The following is a 19,939-nucleotide window of genomic DNA, read 5'->3' on the forward strand; positions in this document are numbered from 1 at the left end:
AGGCTGAATGACTCCGTCGCTGATGCCCGTCCAAGATGAAACACAGCACCCCGTACTATTAAACACATTATGGAAGACTGCATTGCACACAATCACCTACACCAACAACACAACATACACTCCTTGAGAGCTCTGTGGGAAAGCCCGGTCTCGGCCATGGCCTTCCTAAGGGACTCGGGGCTGTTCTGCCAGACTGCCTAGGGAACAACTATTACTACTACTACCTGTGATGTATCTAGTACTAAAACTATTTTCCTTAAAAACATGAGTCCACAAAAAAACAGCTCAAATTGCTGCATCACTGTCGTTTTGTTTCACGAAGAAGTTGAGTGCTACTTTGGCAAGTGTTTTCAAGGGTAGATAAGACAGTTCTATGTTAGGTACAGAATATGAGGTGGGCAGTAGGATCCATGTAGATCATTTGTAAATCCCATTAATTTTATTGGTGAGTCTGTTCCCTCCCCCTTTGACGATAACAGGACTGGTGGGGAAATCTGGGGTTTTGGGTGCGGGAGTTTGGCATAATGGGTTAATTCCTCTTTGGTTAGTTCCTCTTTGGCTTTGATTGTTTAGAGTAATTTACAAACTGATGCAACTTTTTACTGGTTAGATTTTATTTAGAAAAATACACATTGGTATTATTGTGGTTTGGGGCTCGTTTAGTCTTACCCTCATTAATTTTTTTATAATTCTTTTTGTTATTAAACTTTCTAGAAATTTACCGATTCAACATAACTAGCTTTTTTCTCCATATGAAAATCATTATGTACAGGTGATTCAGTTAATTCCCATGTTCATATTTCCCAAGTTGGACATTATAAATGTTTTGGTGAATGGAAAATAGGGATCAACTTCTACTCCTATAGTTGAACAGAAGATACAAGCACTGTATTTGTGTGCATTGCCTATTTCGGTAAGCATTATTACTTCTTTACAGTGCTGGGTTAGAGCCATTTGCAGTCACCATAGAACTTCAGTATTGAAGATAGAGTGACAGCCTCTGAGAACAATATTGAGGTTGAAGATACTTTGACAGCCCTTGAGAACAATATGGAGGTTGATGATACAGTGACAAACTCTGTCATTGATGTCACTCCAGACAAAGATGGCGGTGTCTTGAAAGAGGTAGGTTTGAAACAGTTTTAATAAGTTGTCTCTGGCTTTTGATATGAATTCAGCCTGCCGGCATCTTCGATCAGGGTCCCCTTTGTAAAATCCGTCTCTCTGTTGCCAGATGCCTTAATCTGTAAGAGGTGGCCACAAACAAATCGCCTCCATTTTGCCCTGTCTCCTGCCATTTCGCTGCCATCCCCTCAGCACACACACCCCTCTCTCATATACTTCTCCATTCTATCCCTCCATCTTATCCTCAGCCTCCCCCTCCCTGTCACCCCCTCCACCTCATTCTTATACACTATTCTCGTTAGACTCGCTCTCCATTCTCTCCGTATGGCCAAACCACCTCAATGTATTTCTCCTAACGCATTCTGTCACATCTACATAACAATGCTCCTTCACTTCCTCATTTGTCAGGCAGTCTCTCCATGTAACTCCACATGCCTCTCTCAGATAACTCATTTCCACTGCTCTCACTCTTGACTTGTTTTCTTTCAACAAGGTCCAAGCTTCACTTCCATATGGTAGAGTTGGTATCACAGTATTGTCATGCAGTGACACTTTAACATTCATGCTCACTTCCCTATTTCTTATCACTGCTTTCAAAGAACCAGACATCTTTTTTCCATGTTGTACCTTTTCAAGCACTTCATCCTCCAGACTTCCATCCTTACTCATCACACTACCCAAGTATTTACATGCACTCACGTTTTCCATTTCTTCATCATCCAGCCTCACTGTGCATTCAGTGACTTCATTTCACTCGTAGACCATAATGTTACCCTTCCCTACATTCACCTTTAGATTCTGCATCGTCAGCACTCTCCCAGACATATTCACCAAGCCTTTCAGTTCTCCTTCATCTTCACCCAACAGTTCAGTATCATCTGCAAACAACAGAACAGGAAGTTTCCAAATGTTGCCCTCTCTCATTACGGCTGCCCCAACATTCACTGCCCTACCTCGTATCTCCATTTTAACCCCATCCACATGCCGATTGAACAACCATGGACACATGACACATCCCTGTTTGAATCCACTTTTCAGATAGAAAAATTCACTCAGTTCACCATCCACACACGCTGCAGCCTTAACACCGTCATACTCTTCACAGCATTTAACAGCTTCCCATTTACTCCCTATATTCTGAATATTTTGCATATTCCTTTTCTATCCACTCAGTCATATGCTTTCTCCAAATCCATGAAGGCCACATACAACTTCTTTCCCTTGTCTAGAAACTTGTCCATTAAAGACCTTAGGATGAATATTTGATCTACACAATCTTTTCCCTTCCCAAAACCTCCCTGTTCTTCAACTAATTCCTCTGTTATTTCCCTAACTCTGTTAATAAGTTTCTTACCATATACTTTTCTCATTAAACTAATAAGACAGTGCCCCTATGATTACCACACACTTCTTTTTCCCCTTTTCCTTTGTAAAGGAGAATAATTATACCTGACTTCCAGTCCTCTGGGACTCTGCCTTCCTCCCAGGCCAATCTGCACATCTTCCATATCCATTCAACTACTGTCTCTCCCTTGTGCTTCAACATTTTACCACACACTCCATCAGTTCCTGGGGATTTCCCCATTTTTACTTTCTTCATTGTGTCCACTACTTCCATCCTATTGATCTCTTCTTGTGTTCTCACTTCCCTCCTCTTCCCAGCCATTCCCTAGCCACTTATACTTGCAGTACTTTCATTCTTTATGTTTAACAATTCCTTAAAGTGTTCTCTCCATGTGCTCACTTTTTCTCCCTTCTCCAGTATCAATCTACAGTTTTATATTTCTTTCCCCTACTTAATCACCCTGTCTAACTCTCTTTACCTCTTTTCAGAACATTTTCTTACATTCCATCCACTTTCCACTCAAATTCCTTCCAAATTCCTCATCCATTGTGGTAGGTGGGGGCACTCATCATCAACTCACTCAATGTAGTGCTGTTCTCGGGTGTCTGCCCTTTCCTCTCCTTCATCCTTCCTTCCTTCCATCCTCTTCTGTCTTTCCTTCCTTCAGTCTTTCCTCGTCCTTCTGCCTACGGATGACTTTACACTCCCTGTTCTGTCTTTCTTTCCTTCATTCTTTCCTCTTCTATCTGCCTGAGAGTGATTGTACACTGAGTGACAAGCCAAACGATTTCCTGTACACCAGGAAACCATTTACTATGCTGGATGGTAACCATATAACCAGATTTTGGCGCCTGGTGGATTAGTGGGTAATTACAATGCACCAGTGGGATTGAGCCAGTTAAGGTTTATATCCAAGGGGTGGTTGGGGTTTATTGCTTACGTAATGCCACTCAGGGATGAGTGAGGCTGGTCACTCTCATCTTAAATATCAGGATCAACTTGCCTAACCCCAGACTCCTACGCTTCTCGTGGGGCAACGTAGGATTGGATGATGAATGAATGAAAAAATGAAAACTCTTCTTATTCTCCTTTACTACTCTTCAACTCGCTCTTCCTGTCTACATACAACTCTCTCTTCCGTCTATCAATTTCCTCCATACCTCTGCGTCCCATCCACTCACTATGTGGTTTTTCTTTTGCGTCACAGGCTCTCACTTCTTCATTCCGCCATGCTGTTTCTTGCACCAGCTTTCATCTTTCCTGGATCCCACACACCATCTCAGATGCTGCACACATTTTTTCTGTGAATATCGTGCACACACCTTCCACCTCCCTCATCTGCCCTGAATTACAGGCTTACCCTGGTTGAACAATATAATTGGTTAAGTAAATCCCCATTGTTGGGCGGAGTATTGTATATCGGGGCACTTGTATCATGTAAAGTAATGTGGAGTGTTTACCAGCATTGGGTTTCCCCCAAACCAAGCCCAAAATCCAACCAAATGAGCCCAAAAACAAGTCTAAAGCCAATCTAAATGGCCTAACAGCTGTCAAGGAAGCTAACCTAAGCCTGACACCTGTAAATAACTCACTAAAACCGACAAATAAAATCTGAAAATCGTCAAATTTAAGTCTGGAAAAATCAAGCTTTGTAAACTGTACCCCAAAATGACAATGTTCACCCCACCTATGGCTAAAACACATTAATCTAAATCTAAACACAGTTTATAAATCAGCCTAAACACACAATTTTAGTCTAAAATATCAAAATCGGTAAAAAAAAAAAAAAAAAAAAAAAAAAAATCAAAACCAATCATTAAACTGGGGTTTGACAATCATTAGGTGGGGTATGGTGGTATTTCTACCCCCATTGTTAAGCTGGGGTATTGCATCAAGGAGTATCGTATACCAAGGTATTACTGTATATTTACCCAATCACTCCTCCACTTCTCTCTTATATTCTACCATTTTCCATCCTCTTGCAGTCTTTTTGCCCTCCTTATGTTGAGTACTTCCTCCTTTCCTACTCTCCTATCCATCCATTGAATTTGTATCTTGACTTTCACCACGACCAAGTGGGGGTTAGAAAGTTGACTTGCCCAGCTTCTGTATGCACTTGCATCTGTTACATTCCTTCTCATTCTCCTATCCACACACACACATACAATTTATCATTGCCTTCCATTCAGTCGGTTCACCACCCACCCGTCTCATCACTCGCCATGTATACCTGTGGATTATTTTGTGCCTAAAGAGGGTGTTGGGTATCACCAACCTCCTCCCTGCACGAATGTTCACTAGAGCACTGCCATTCTCATCCACTTCTGCAGTCACACCCCACTCACCAGCAACTCAAATCCATCTTCACAGTCCCCACTTTTCCATTCATATCTATTAAAAACACACTCTTATTCCTCTCAAACTTTTCCATGCACACTGCCACATTTGCCCAGAACACTTCTTTCACTCTGCTGTCACAGTCTTTCATTGGTGCATATACATACAAATGCCCATGTTTGTATTCCTCCTTTCAGTCTTACCCACACAATCCTTGAAGCAGCTGATCTATACTCTCTTATATTCTCCTTCCATCTCTTGCACATAACAGTACATACATTCTCTTTTGTCCTCTTATTCTCACCGACTCCTGCACATTTATGAGGACTGTTCAGAAAGTATTCAAGCTTAGGCCCTTAAAGAATAAACAGCTAACCTGTGAAGCTAGGACACTAATCTCTCTCAAAGTGGGTCCCTTCTGACTTAACACACATAGCCCAGCATTCTTTCCACTGCCTGAAACACTTTTCAAAGTCTATTTTCAGTATCTCCAGCAGGTGCTTTGTCATATTGGTCATGATCTCTGCGGATGAATGTTTCTCAAGACATGTTGGAGTTTGTAAATTGTGATCCAGACTTTCTAAAGACTCTTATCACAGGAGATGGGACTTGTGTGTACTGGTACGACCCAGAAATCAAAGCACAGTCATCCCAGTGGAAGCATACAAGGTTGCCTCGGTCAAAAATAGCACGACAGGTCCACAGCAAGGTGAAATGCACGTTGACTGATTTTTCGACTACCGTGGTGTTGTGCATCACGAATATGCAGCAGAAGGTCAGACTGTCAATGAACATTACTGCCTCGATGTTATCCTACGTCATGACGCAGTGTGGCGGAGGAGACTAGATCTTTGGAAATCGGCAGGTTGGAAGCTGCACCATGACTGTACTTGCCTGTTATTCTCAACTGATCCAAAAATTCTTGGCCAAACACAACACCTTGCAGATCCGGCAGGATCACTACTCACCAGACAAGGCTCCAAGCGACTTTTGGTTATTTCGCAAGCACAAGACTCCGTTGAAGGGGTCCCGATTTGAGACGAGAGAAGAGATTATGACACATGCAACAAAACACCGGCATTAGATATCGAAAACTAACTGAAAAAATGTTTCAGGCAGTGGAAAGACCTCTGAGTTACGTGTGTCAAGTCAGATGGAACCTACTTTTAAGGGGATTAGTGTCCTAGTTCAACAGGGTAGCTATTTATTTTTATAGAGCCTAAGGTCAGATACTCTTTGAACATACCTTGTACCCCATCCCTACTCCCACTCTGTCACACTCTTACCTCCCGATTTAGCCTCAGTCAATCCACGTATGTCCACTTTTGCACCCTCTAGCACCCAGACAATCTTACTTTCTTTCACCTTATCATTTGCACCCCTTACATTCCACTTTGAAATCCATACCATGCCATCACCTGTTGGTCTGTTCTAGTCCGAGGCATTTTATTTGTCTTTTTCGTTGGTTGTTTTTCGGGTAGGGGCACTAATCCTCAGCCAACCCTCTTGTTTGTGCTTAGGTAATACGTAAATAAGTGCATGTATTTTCTTTCAGATGCTGGTATTAAAGGTTAATACTGTAATACAGTATATACAGCATAAAGTTTCATGTTTAGCTCTGTTACTGTTGCTACAATCTCTGTGGGTAGAATCAGGAAATGGTAAGTGAATGGAAGACTAGTGGTTTGACCATGCATACTTTGTCATCCTGCAGATATTACAACACATATGAGGCCTCTCGAATTAGAGGGACAACCTTGCCCTCTTTCTTATTTTAACTGCCAACAGTACAGACAGCTGTTCAGCTTGATTTAGCATAATCAGCTGTAGTAATAGTAGTAGGCCTAGACTAGGGCCTTACTTATACATTTCAGGCTCCCAAATAAACACTAGATGGTTGTTGCAGTCAAAGAAGAGTACGGTACAATATATAAACCAACCTTTCTAGCATGATTTGTATCCTTGAATTGGTGAGTGCTGCTGCTTAACACCTCAGGTTATCTCCACCTCATTACCATGTAAAAATAGGATTTTGGCCCAGCACATGCCAGGTTATTTATTTATTATCTGCTTATATTATAAATTGAAGTCAGTAAAGTAATGACAGTAACAGTTATCCCATAAAACCGCAGTCCATCCGCACAGTCTTTTCTTTGACTCTCAGATGCAAGAATATCCTGATGCTCTGCCCTTCTTATTTGAAGCTCTTCAGCTCATGAACAGCCATATGTAGAGTAGGCTGTCTTTATTCTTGTTTCCTGTCTCCAGGCACATAAACTCGTAGTATCTGAAAGTGGATGGTTACTGTATTGATGGGTAATTGCACCAGTTTTTTGCTGCTTTTTTCATTAATTGTTAATGTCATGGACGCTACAAATGTGATTTGCTTCAATTTATTGACTCAGGTTATATGTATGAGGAAATTGTTATGAAGACAGAGTTGCTGCACAGAATAATAACTTCACTGATATCTGCGAAAACACGATGGGTGCAAGTACCCTGTGCTTTGGGTCAGTTACACCGGTCTAAGAAAAATTAGTGAATATTCATGCATAAATACTGTTTTCCATGTAAGCCTTCAAACAAACATTAAACATTGCTGAGAACAGAACACTGTGATATACAGTGGGCTCGCACAGTGCACGTCACCGCAGTGCGCGATTCGCCTTGTGCACGAGTGACCACAAATCATAACCAAAAACCCTTTAATGTGCGAGTTTACCGCACAGAACGCGAGGCAGAGGCAAGGAGTGGCTCAAAAATGCCATTTTCTACTAGTGCACGGCCACCCCTCACAGAGCGCGTCACGTGTCGTCATGTTGATGCGCCAGACAGAGTCAAGTTGAGCAGCCTAGCGTGATGGAAGGCAGGACTGAGCTGTGTATGTCAAACATTAGCAAGATCCTTGCTGCCGTGGATAAGCTCAAGGAAGAGGTGAAGGAACAGGAAGTGAGCAACCTAAGAACGGAGGAACTTCTGGTTGGTATCGACAAACTCTTCCGTTTCTACACAGACAGGCACAGGGAAGAAATAAACAGGAGAAGACAGACGCTCATAACAAGCTACACACAGTGGGCTCAAGTTGGTGAAATAGCGAAACCATCGACATCGTCTGCTCCTGTTCCTGTTGAGGATGAAGAGGATGCAATGTCAGAAGTGTCAGCATTGGACTTTGAAGGGTTTATGGCCGAAGTTAGTGACTTTGATGCTCCTGGGGAAGGTGATCAAGAGGAGTCTGTGGAGGGAAGTGTTGGTGCGGTGGGGAGTGCAGTGCTGTAAGTGTTGCCGTGCCTCAGAACCCCTGTTATTTAAGGTCATCAGGCCTGTTGTCTACTGTTGTTAAGGTGACTACCCATATTTTTGTTATTGTAGCTATAGCTTTAGCACGATGTCTAAAACATATGACCTTTATTATGTCTCTAAGGGCCAAAAAATGTCCAGGTATGAGGGGGTACCGTCCATATGTAATTATTCCCCTAAGATTATGTATTCCTAGTACGCGAATTCCCAGTGCGCGAGCTCGTGCACTGCCCAATCTCTCGCGCACTGTGCGAGCCCACTGTATTAGAAAATCATACAGTACAGTACTGAGAACAGAACATTGTGAAATTTTTGAAAATCATGAAGCATACACAAAATCAATGTTAAATCCAATGAAAATATATTGACAGCATCAGAGTTTTGGGCGAGTGTAGAAGCATGTATGGACAAGTTTGAGAGGAGTGAGAGAGTGTTTTTGATTGGAGACAGGAATGGCAAAGTCGGGAATGTACGAGTGGATGAAGTGGTTGGTCAGTGGGGTGTGCCAGCTGAAGTAGATGGGAATGGTAGTGCTTTGTTGGACATCTGTGCTGGTAAGGGGTTAGCAATAGCTAACATCTACTTTCGGCATAAGATGATCCACAGGTATACATAGAGGGTTATGAGGAGGATGGATGGTGAATTTGTTGAATGAAAGCCAGTGATAGACTATGTGTGTGTGGATGAGCGAATGAGAAGGCAAGTGGTGGATGCAAGAGTGTGGAGAGGGTGGGGGAATGGAATCTCAGACCATCACTTAGTGATGGCCAAGGTAAGGCTACAAAGAAAATGGTTGAAGAGACGAAGGGGAAGACAGAAGGAAACAGCTCCTGTGAGAAGAGTGGAGAAATTGCAAGACAGTGAGAGAATGGCAGAGTATAAGAGCATAGTGGAAGAAAAATTGGGAAGGTATGAGTTAGAGCAGATGGAAGGGGTGGAAGACGTATGTAAGATATTCACGGAAGAGATAGGCGCAGCGTGTGAGTTGGTTTGTGGAATGAGGAGGGGATGCAGGGTTGTGCAAGGGACAGCATGGTGGAATGATGAGGTGAAACGAGCTGTGGAACAAAAGAAGAAGGCATACAGTGAATGGCTAGCGAGTAGAGGTAGGGGTGAAGATGAGAGAGAGAAGAGAGAGGTATATGTGAGCAGGAGAAGGGAGGTGAAGAGATTGGTGAAGGAGAGTAAGAAGAAAGTGGATGAAGAATTTGGGAGGAATCTGAGTGTGAAATGGAGGGAAAGAAATTGTTTTGGAAGGAGGTAAAGAAAGTAAGGCAGTGTGAAAGGGGAAATAGTAAGGAAGTGAAAGATGGGAATAATAGATTGTTGGTGGAGAAGAGAGAGAAATTGAGGAGATGGAAGGAGCACTGTGAGGATTTGTTGAATGTAGAGAGTGAGAGCAGTGTGAGTATAAGTGGTTGGGGAATGACTGGGAGAAGGAGAGATGAGTGGAGGGAGGAAGAGATCAGTAGGGTGGAAATAGTGGAAGCAATGAAGAAGATCAAGATGGGAAAGGCCCCAGGAATTGATGGAGTGTGTGGTGAAATGCTGAGGTTTGGGGGTGAGATTGTAGTGGAGTGGATATGGAAGTTATGTACATTGGCTTGGGAAGAGGGAAGGGTTCCGGAGGATTGGAAATCAGGTATAATTGTTCCTTTATACAAAGGAAAAGGGGAGAGAGAAGTATGTGGTAACCATAGGGGTATTTGCCTTCTTAGTGTGACTGGAAAAATATATGGTAGAATACTCATTGATAAGGTTAGGCATATGACAGAGGAGCTAGTTGGAGAAGAACAAGGGGGATTTAGGAAGGGAAAAGGGTGTGTAGATCAGATATTTGTTCTAAGATGTTTAGTGGAGAAGTATCTAGAGAAGGGAAAGAAAGTGTATGCTGCCTTCATGGACTTGGAGAAAGCTTATGACAGAATAGATAGACAAGGTATGTGGAAGGTAATGAGAATATATGGAATGGAGGGGAAATTGCTGAGTGCTGTGAAGAGTATGTACGAAGGAGCTAGGGCTACGGTGCGAGTGGATGGTGAGCTGAGTGAGTTCTTTGATCTCAGTGTGGGACTGAAACAGGGTTGTATGATGTCTCCATGGTTGTTTAATATATACATGGATGGGGTTGTAAAGGAGGTGCAAGGTAGGGCAGTGGATGTGGGGGTGGCTCTAAAGAATGAGGGTGAGATTTGGAAGATTCCGGTGTTGTTGTTTGCTGATGATACAGTATTGTTGAGTGAAGATGAATGGGAGTTGCAACATTTGGTGAATGAATTTGGGACAGTGTGTAGGAAGAGGAATCTGAAAGTTAATGTAAACAAGAGTAAAGTTATGGTGTTTGAGAGGAATGAAGTCACAGAATGCACGGTGAGGTTAGATGGTGAGGATATGGAGAATGTGAGTGCATTCAAGTACTTGGGTAGTGTGATGAGTAACGTTGGAACCTTGGGGGATGAAGTGCGTGATAGGACACAGCAGGGAAGGAAGGTTGTTGGTTCACTGAAAGCAGTGATGAGAAATTGGGTGAGTATGGAAGTTAAGAAGTCACTGCATGATAGTATTGTGATCCCTACCTTGACGTATGGAAGCGAGGCATGGACCTTACAAGAGGGGAACAAGTCAAGAGTGAGAGCAGTGGAAATTAGCTACTTGAGAGGAGCTTGTGGAGTGACATGGAGGGACAGGTTGATGAATGAAGAAGTGAAAGAACGTTGTGGGGTGGATGTGGATGTGGTTGAGAAGATTAGGAGAAATACACTGAGGTGGTTTGGACATGTGAAGAGAATGGAGAATGAAAGACTGACTAAGAGGGTGTATGTAGGTGAGGTGGAGGGAGGGAGAGGGAAGGGTAGACCGAGGATGAGGTGGAGGGATGGAGTTGAGAGGTATATGAGGGAGGGGGGAGTGAGTTGGGGGGGAGGGTAGTCAAATGGTGGGTGACAGAGCGACTTGGAGGCGTTTTGTCTGCTGCCACCCTTTGCGGGATTTGGACGTCGGGCTGTAGATAGATAGATAGATCAGAGTATGAAAATTAGTATGCATTGAGACCCTTGTCACCAAAAATATCTTTAAATATAAAGCTTCCCTCACAAACTCAGGTTTCCCTGATTTCAAAACACTGCTTTGTAGATATAACAGTAATGTCTGGGACTTCAGGGATCTTGAAAGTCAAAAACCCAGACTGCACTTTCTGTGTTTCTGTTTGATGAAAAAGTGAACATCCCATACAGTGTTTTCTGTCTCAGTCAAGCTGTGTAACACATCAATATAATTCTTTGTTGTGGCCTATAACACACTAGAACATAATCACCATTTTCCATCTTGCAGTTGGGGCATGCAAGTCTGCACCATCTTACTGGTTAAGTCTGCTTGAATTTACCTGTAACTGAACAAACCACCTAAGCTAGTTTTTAGCATGTGAAATGTATTCACAACAATTATTATTGCTCTTACATGCATTAATATCATATTTGCAGTTAACCCCATACAGCCTTTGTGCACCTGCCCAGTTAGTTCATACAGTATAAGGAACTTCACACTATATGCTCAAAGATATAAATTGATATGATTGCCATAACATACTATATACTGTCCATAATTATTGACAACATTTTGAAGTATGCTGTCAGCTTTCTTCATTTAGCTCCAAATCTGAATGTTTCCAGCAAATGCACAATTCTGTATTTGTGAAAGATTTATGGTAAACATTTTCTGTTAAAAAGATTACTTAGGAATCATGTAACATGATGAAGTTAGGGATTATATAGAATATTTAGTAGTGAATAAGTCTAGGTGGTTGTATTTCAGTAAATACAGTACTTCCTATTTTGTCAACCACTCATGTAATGGACATTTTCAGGTAGTTGATGCAGCTACCATGGACTCGGCACAATTACCCTGCTGTACTATATTGGATTTGATGATTGTTTCACAAGTTTTTAAGTCTATTTCAGTCTTTGTGGACTAAAAGAATAAGAACTTAACGTGCCCTAGTGTTGTGTAGGTTATTAATTTAAAAATATATACAGTAATAGCAAAAAATACTCCCAAATGCAAGTGAACAATCAAATATGAAAAATTAAACTTGTTCTATAATATAGTACAATACTGTACGTGCTCTAGAGTTATGTTGTACTTTGTATTCAGAGTAAATGCATGTAGGTTATATGTGTTAATGTTTGTAATGACTTACAGATCCTGAAAGCTGGTGAGGGTGATGAAAGTCCACTACCAGGTGACAAAGTTTTTGTTCACTATGTTGGTACCTTGGAGGATGGATCCAAGTTTGACTCCAGCCGAGACCGTAATGATCGCTTTTCATTCACTCTTGGCAAAGGTAATTTATGTCTTCAATTTATTATTTATTTTAGTGAAAACTGCAGTTTTCTTTCTGCCTCATGCAAGAATAGTAAATTTTCACTTCTCCATCGTTGCAGCATCTGTCCCAACACAGTATCCAGCATTGTTGGCTCAGCTCTGTTAAATCAGTATCTGACAAAATTATGCAACATCCAGTGCTGAAACGGGAGGTAACCGGCAGGTCTTGCAATATCTGTCTGTGAGGCTTATCAAACGGCTTGTACGCTTTAGCCAGCCGGCTCTGTACAGTACAGTAGAGTCTTCCTACAACACAAGATAGGTTATGCAGAACCTCGTGTAACTGAACAAATCGATTTCGCGCTGAAACGTGACATATACTTACTGTACATGGAAAATAGATGGTTAGGTTCTAGGAGCCTGATATTTTTTGTTAAAAATATATTTAAAGATAGATTATTACAAATACGTCTGCCTTAACCCTATTCGGTGCAACCCTTGGCGATTTCCCACACTTACGACCCTAGTATCGTGAAAAGAATCTTGAGTAATATTATTGGTTTGACGAAGTGAAAGGAACGCATTCGGACACGTCGGCGCCGTTGCAAGGCAAGCCCGCCAAACATATCGTACCGCACCCGCGAGCACTGAAACACACACACACACACACACACACACACACACATTTAACTATTATCAAATTTAAAATTAATGTAAATATCAAATGACCATATATTTTAACATTCACCAACGCTTATCATGTTTGCCACATATCAAAGCTGTTGGCTTTATTTTCAGTCTGAGGGCTGCAGTATCAATAAACCGTTTACTGTTGTCTCACACACGCACCGTCCATAACATGGAAGTTGATAGCTTACACATCTTCCTCATCATCATCACCACCCTTCCTCCCTCACACTCACCACCTCCCATCTTCCTCACCACCACCTTCCCTCCCTCCATCACCCTCACACTCACCACTATATTCCCTTCTACCCTACTCTCCCTGTCTCACTACCACCGCTTTTTTTCTCACCACCATCTCTCTCACTCACTCGCCACCACTAATACTCTCCCTTTCTTCCTTACCATCATAACTCCTAAACCCACTTTCAGTGGATTTACTACTAGGTAGACTAGTTGATGGAGAGGTAGCTATTAGTCAAGGAAATCTAATAATGTAAGCATGTAAATAATTTCTGGTTATACATGCAAGTATTTTTTTTTTTAATGCAAGAAAGACGGAACCAAAGGGCAGGACCTACAAATTGCTCCCTCCAAGAAAAAAACGACAGCAGAGCCAAATTCAAGATCAGATCATTTCGAGATGCCTGGACACACTGTGTATGAAAGACTGGAGACCGTAGACAGTAAGAAAAACAGAGATGGAGACAATTCCAGAGTTGACCTGTTGCATACATGAATGACTGGAGCAACGGTTAACTCTTGCATTAGAGAGTTGGACAGAAAAGGGCTGAGTTTGTTGCTAAGACGGGTGCCGCGTGCCTACCGTGGTGGTGGAGGGATGCAAACAGACAGTTCAGAGGAGCAGTGACCATTGAAGTGGCGATAGAAAAGAAACAATGATGCAACAGTGCCGCGAAGAGACAGAGGTTGAAGGGAGCCAGTAAGAGGAAAGTTAATGAGACGAAAAGTCTCCAACTCCATCCTGTTGAGAAGAACTGTGTGGGGAGCTTCCCCACACATGATAGCTGTGCTCTACACAGGGGCGAATAAAACCCGTGTATAAAGTCAACAACTGTGCAGGGCCGTGGGTTAGGGCTTCCTGACTAAAACCTCCCTAAGTGAAGAGTTCAGTCCTGCTGTGGACTAAAAATGGAAAGTTCATAATGATGATGATGAGAATACTACCATATATTTCTTTCTAATGACTGAATATAATATTTAGCTAAGCGACTTTCAGCCACACTCAAAAAGTGTGTAACCAGGATACGGGACGAGGACCCAACTCGCCATGTATCCCACCAACCACTTTCCCCAACCTCCTCCCTTTAGAAAGTAGTTATTTATTTTTCAAATGTCATTACAACTATATAATAATGAATTTATAGAAGTAAAAGATTATTCTTATTAATTTTACACGTGTGGGGTGAGGACTGAGTTGGTGCGTGAGGACTGTGTTGGTGCGTGAGGACTGTGTTGGTGTGTGAGGACTGTGGTGGTGTGTGAGGATTGTGTTGATGAGTGAGGACAGTGGTGGTGTGAGGACTGGTGGTGTGTGAGGACTGTGTTGGTGTGTGACGATTGCGTTGGCGTGTGAGGACTGAGTTGGTGAGTGAGGACTGTGGTGGTGTGTGAGGACTGTAGTGGTGTGTGAGGACTGTGCTCGTGTGTGAGGTCTGTGGTGGTTTGTGAGGATTGTGTTGGTGTGTGAAATATAATCTATTCGTGAGAACAAAACAGACTCGACCTTCTCATGGACCCACTTCACGTATAACTAAGGAGTGAGAAACAGGTAGACCTTTATCATACAAATGGATGGCGAGTGAGAAAGTGCCGGGGAGTACAGGAGGTAGATAAGGCAGAAGGCGGTAGATGTACGGGAGATAAATGCTTGAAAAGGCATACATATTGCATAATAAATGCAAAATTCCACATCAACAGCCTTGTGCCTTACCTACCTCCTATTCTGCCTGCCCCTCTGTTGTATGATAAAGGTCTACCTGCTTCTCACTCCTTACAGCTGAAGGAGGTCCTTGAGAAGGCTGAATCTGTTGTCACCAATATATTATATAGGTATTTCTAAAACTGAGTACTGCAAATTAAAATTGAAGGGCACAGAGAAATATTTAGTTATAACCAATTATTCAAAGGGCACGGTAGCTCTATCTGCTCATGCTACGCCCCAAGGAGCATTCAGAGCAATGCAATAACAAATATTCAATTATGAATAGTTATACCCAAAACATCATCAGTATACAGTATAGATCAATAGTTATTCAGTGGGTCAGTCAATCCCAAAATACCGACAAATTAGTCAGTAGACTGTCCTTCTGATGTCAGTTTATTAGTAATTTCCCACTGGTCAATCACTAGCCTATCACTGAGACCTTTGTCGGTCAGCCAGTCAGTCTCTCCAGAAGTCAGTCCCTTGATCCTCTGTTAGTAGTCACCACGAGAAAATGCAGCTGCCAGCCAAAGCTCCGTACATGCGGGATCACCATTAAATTCTTACGAGTCGACTGTTAACCAGGAAACGTGCCAGTCTTTGGATTACTGAATCGCTTAGAGCAGCCTGTAGATTCCTGGTTAAACCCTATATCTCTTGTAACCGGAGAACAAGCTGTTCCCTGGGTAATGCACAGGCACAGTGTGGATATGAGGGGTTAGGTCCAGAGCCTTGCCTGGCGCTTTCAAGGGAGACAGCAGTCAATCAGGCCCCAGCTCCTTCTCTACACTGCGAGACCATGCTTCATTTCAGCTGATCCACCCCCTGTTGCATCGACCCCTGGTAAGTTAAAAAGATCCCGGGTGCCAATTAACTAACAGGGCCCTCAGTGACCCACAGCCCGTCACAGGTCGAAAATGTAGTAACCGTTAACTTGGGGCTATCCATGCCTATGCTCCTATGTATTTTCCGGCGGTATTTGATCCTACGCACTCGAACATCCTTTTTACTCTACACTTACAACTAATATAAGCCGGAGGATTCTTATGCTGCAAGATCCTCACCTTCCGTATCTCTATTTACATCTATCATATAAGGAAATTTTTAAACAAAAATATAATCCGTATATAACGTAAACTCAGTCATAATCTATATTCACAGACATGCATATTCATTCTTAATTTCCAAAACAAGACTTTCACTGATTGGGCATGTTACTATAGCACTTCATACATACTTTATTTCAATTCTGATCACAGGTGTGCTAGTGACGTACTTCACATTGTTTCGTGGACGATTTTGCTTTGGGGCGATTCTGAGTGTATCCTGGACCATAAAGAGACTCCAGGCATGAATGACACTTGTGCTGCTTGCCTGACCTATTTTCATGTGTTACTTCTGGGACGGCCTCCTCTACATCTCCCTGTCCGAGCATCAGATTCATCTTAGCTATTGTATTCCTGGTCAGACCACAAGCCTGAACTTTTCTTCTTTCAATTTGCAGATTACACAATGCCTTCACTATCTGCCAGCCATAGGAGATTGAAGCAATTTTTCTTGGGTCCTGATTATTATATAACGAATAAATTGTCTGTGAATTTACTCTGGCAGTGTCGACAATGTAGCCAAGGGCATTCACTGTCCATCTTCTAGATTTAGTGTGTACTGTATGAAAACTTATTCTCTGATCCATAATGTCAGTGCCTCCTTTAGTGAAATCGTACTATTTAAATATATATATATATATATATATATATATATATATATATATATTCAAATCATCATCCTTGGTAATGCCTAATATAGGGGAAACTGTGCTCAGAAGTAACACATCTTTCTTACCTTTGCTTTTGGTGGGTGTTACATAGGATTCAGTGTCATTTCCTCCCCGTGTTTCTTCCAGTAAACTTGGTATGACCTATCTTCCCTTTCTGTGACTATCTCTGGTGGTATGCCTTTCCTAGTAGAATCTATAGTACCTAAGGCTGAGATACCTTGTGTTTGAAGCCACTCCAGCAACTCTATACTGGTGTACAATCTATCCAGGCTAATAATCCTACCTCTAAGGTCGACTGAGTCTTGTAACTGACTTACCAGAGCTTTCACTGTTGGGACTGTACCGCGTATGTAGTGTGGTCCTGGCTCTCCAGGTTTACCTGAATATACAGCTGTCCTAAAGGTAAATGGATATCTAACAGCATTAATAGATTTATATTGGAGGCCATAGAGTACGGGTTTGCTCTTATTGTAGTCTGAACCCTATTTGTGTTCTGCACCCATACAACGTTTCATCAGTGGTCAAGAAGTCACCTGGCTCTAACACTGAGCAACAACAATTACTGAACTGTTCAAAAAGCTCCCTGATTGCTGCAAACCGATCGTGTACCCATCTCTGGTGTCTGGTATCAATGTTGATCGTGTACCCATCTCTGGTGTCTGGTATCAATGTTGTTAAAAGTTATGTCGGCATGTAAGAAACCAAATCGTTTTACTGACATGACGGCTTCAAATTTTGGGTGACCAAACCCTTCCATGAAGAGACGATTATAGCAATATTTATTTTGTCCCAACAAACCTCTTGGAGAGAGCAGGCCAAAAAAGCTTTTCAATTCTATGGCATCAGTCATCTTGACGTGTGTTGGTATTTCAGCACTGTCAGTATTAGAAATTTCGGTAATTATGCCTTGTGTTAGCATGGGTTACAATACCATCAATCATATTAGATGTTATAAACAACTCCCATGCCATTATTTCTGTATTAGCTGACCTTGCCTCTCCTAACAAAACATCCTTCACTAGGCAATACCTTCTCAACAGGCCTACCTTCTGTATGATTGGTCCATATTATTGACTTACCGATATCTAATTTTCTCTGGGGTTTCTCTAAAATGCAGGTATATTCCCTGAGCTCGTGTGGCAGGACAAATTCGTCATAATTATGTTTGTTCAAGCACTGGTCCAAAGAACTGATTAATCTATTTTTCACCAGTGGCTTTCTGTTTCTGAGTGGTACCCACTCTTCTTCATTTTGTCAACATTCTGATCATCATCTACATCGTCGCCCTCAGCTACTCTATCCAAGGCAAGGTCATCATCATCATCATCGCCAACTACCTCTTCCAAGTAATCTTCGACTGGGTCGTCAACATAGTCGAAAATAAAAGCAATGACTACGTCCGTCGGCACATCCACCCCGTCCCCTAATTAATGCCTAACTAACCGTCGTCCAGCACGCCTACACGAGAGCCGCGAGGTTTGTGTGTGTGTGTGTGCACATTACAATGCACGTGTGTGTATCTGTGTGCACAATACAATGCACATGTGTGTATCTGTGTGTATGTGTACGAACAACCATTTCATTGGGTATGAGGAGTCATAGAGAAAAAACAATGAATAATACATAGATAATAAAATTAGTAAATGAAATAACTATTTCACTAGGTATGAGGAGTCATAAAGTATGAACAATGAATAATACATAGAAAATAAAGTAGTTTGAATGAAAATAGGAAACGTATCGTACGTCTGGAAGCTGTGTTGATGCCCGTTAGGCTTGCGTAGGCTAAGGTCCCAGATATTTCACTCATCTTCGAGCGTTTTCTTTTTGTTTAGCGCTCTCCACGGGGAAAAATCGTTAATTTTAGAGAAAATGCTCGTTTCAACACAGTTTTTTCGCTCAGAATCACTATTTTGTTGTGTTTCCAGTAATTTAACAAGAAAACAATCGTGAGACCATGCATTGCTTACAAACTAGAGTTTATTGGCAAAAATTAGTTAGGGCGTATCAAAAATGATACGGGGTGCACCGAATAGGGTTAAGACACCGAAGACAGTTTGTTTACATACTACCTCACCGACTGGCCACGTCACTGCATAGCTACTGCATTCTAAGCTAACCTAACCGATTAGTTTTGCCCTCTAATACTCCCCATAAAAATTTTAATCACCAAGGATTGCCACTAAGCCTCTTGAAAGTCCTCACTAGAAATCAAGCAAAAACTTGACCTAAATATCATATAAATAATGGCCACCCAGCATCACACATATTTCGTCACAAATCACTTTAGGCACGCTTAAAAAAAAAAAAAAAAAAAAATGCAGTGTGAAACTTTTTGAAAGCCATTAGTCATCAACAATAAAGAAAAAAAAACTATAAAGAAATCTTCAGCATGGAGTGATTGCGTATCTCACTTCTCAGATGCACACGAACGCAGTAATCGTGAAAAATAAACAAGTCAGCCAAGCAGTATAATTTGTATGACAGTATAATTCACAAGAACTATCTATCTATCTATCTATCTATTGCCAGACGCCTCAATCCCGTTTGGGGTGGCCACAAACAAATCGCCTCCAAGTCGCCCTGTCCCCCGCCATTTCACTCCCCTGCTCCCAGCTCACACCCCCCTCTCTCATATACCTCTCCACCCCATCCCTCCATCTCATCCTCGGCCTCCCCCTCCCTCTTTCCCCCTCCACCTCACTCACATACACTCTCTTCGTCAGTCTTTCACCCTCCATCCTCTCCACATGGCCAAACCACCTCAGTGTGTTCCTCATAACGCTTCCTATCACATCCACATCAACACCACAACGCTCCTTTATATCCTCATTCGTCAGCCTGTCTCTCCATGTGACTCCACAGGCTCCTCTCATATAACTCATTTCCACTGCTCTCACTCTTGACTTGTGTCCTTCCAACAACGTCCAAGCTTCACTTCCGTACGTTAGAGTTGGTATCACAATACTGTCATGTAGTAACTTTTTCACTTCCATGCTCACTTCCCTGTTTCTTATCACTGCTTTCAAGGAACCAGCAACCTTTCTTCCCTGCTGTACCCTTTCAAGCACTTCACCCTCCAAACTTCCATCCTTACTCATCACAC

At 42.1% G+C, this 19,939-nt stretch overlaps 1 protein-coding gene across 1 annotated transcript in view; it reads left to right on the plus strand.

The window, feature by feature from the left end:
* The window catches only part of LOC145411056 (peptidyl-prolyl cis-trans isomerase FKBP4-like), a 243,087-nt gene that overhangs the window by 37,881 nt on the left and 185,267 nt on the right, over positions 1 to 19,939 (plus strand). Inside the window, exons 2-3 of the mRNA XM_080281129.1 lie at positions 938 to 1,125; positions 12,305 to 12,446. Of these exons, the coding sequence (XP_080137255.1) occupies positions 1,051 to 1,125; positions 12,305 to 12,446 (217 nt within the window). The 5' untranslated portion in view covers positions 938 to 1,050. The remainder of the gene's footprint in view (positions 1 to 937; positions 1,126 to 12,304; positions 12,447 to 19,939) is intronic.

The sequence above is a fragment of the Coenobita brevimanus genome, chromosome 87 (assembly GCF_032717465.1).
Source record: "Coenobita brevimanus isolate Jiangsu-jjx chromosome 87, ASM3271746v2, whole genome shotgun sequence".
Taxonomy (NCBI): Eukaryota; Metazoa; Arthropoda; class Malacostraca; order Decapoda; family Coenobitidae; genus Coenobita; species Coenobita brevimanus.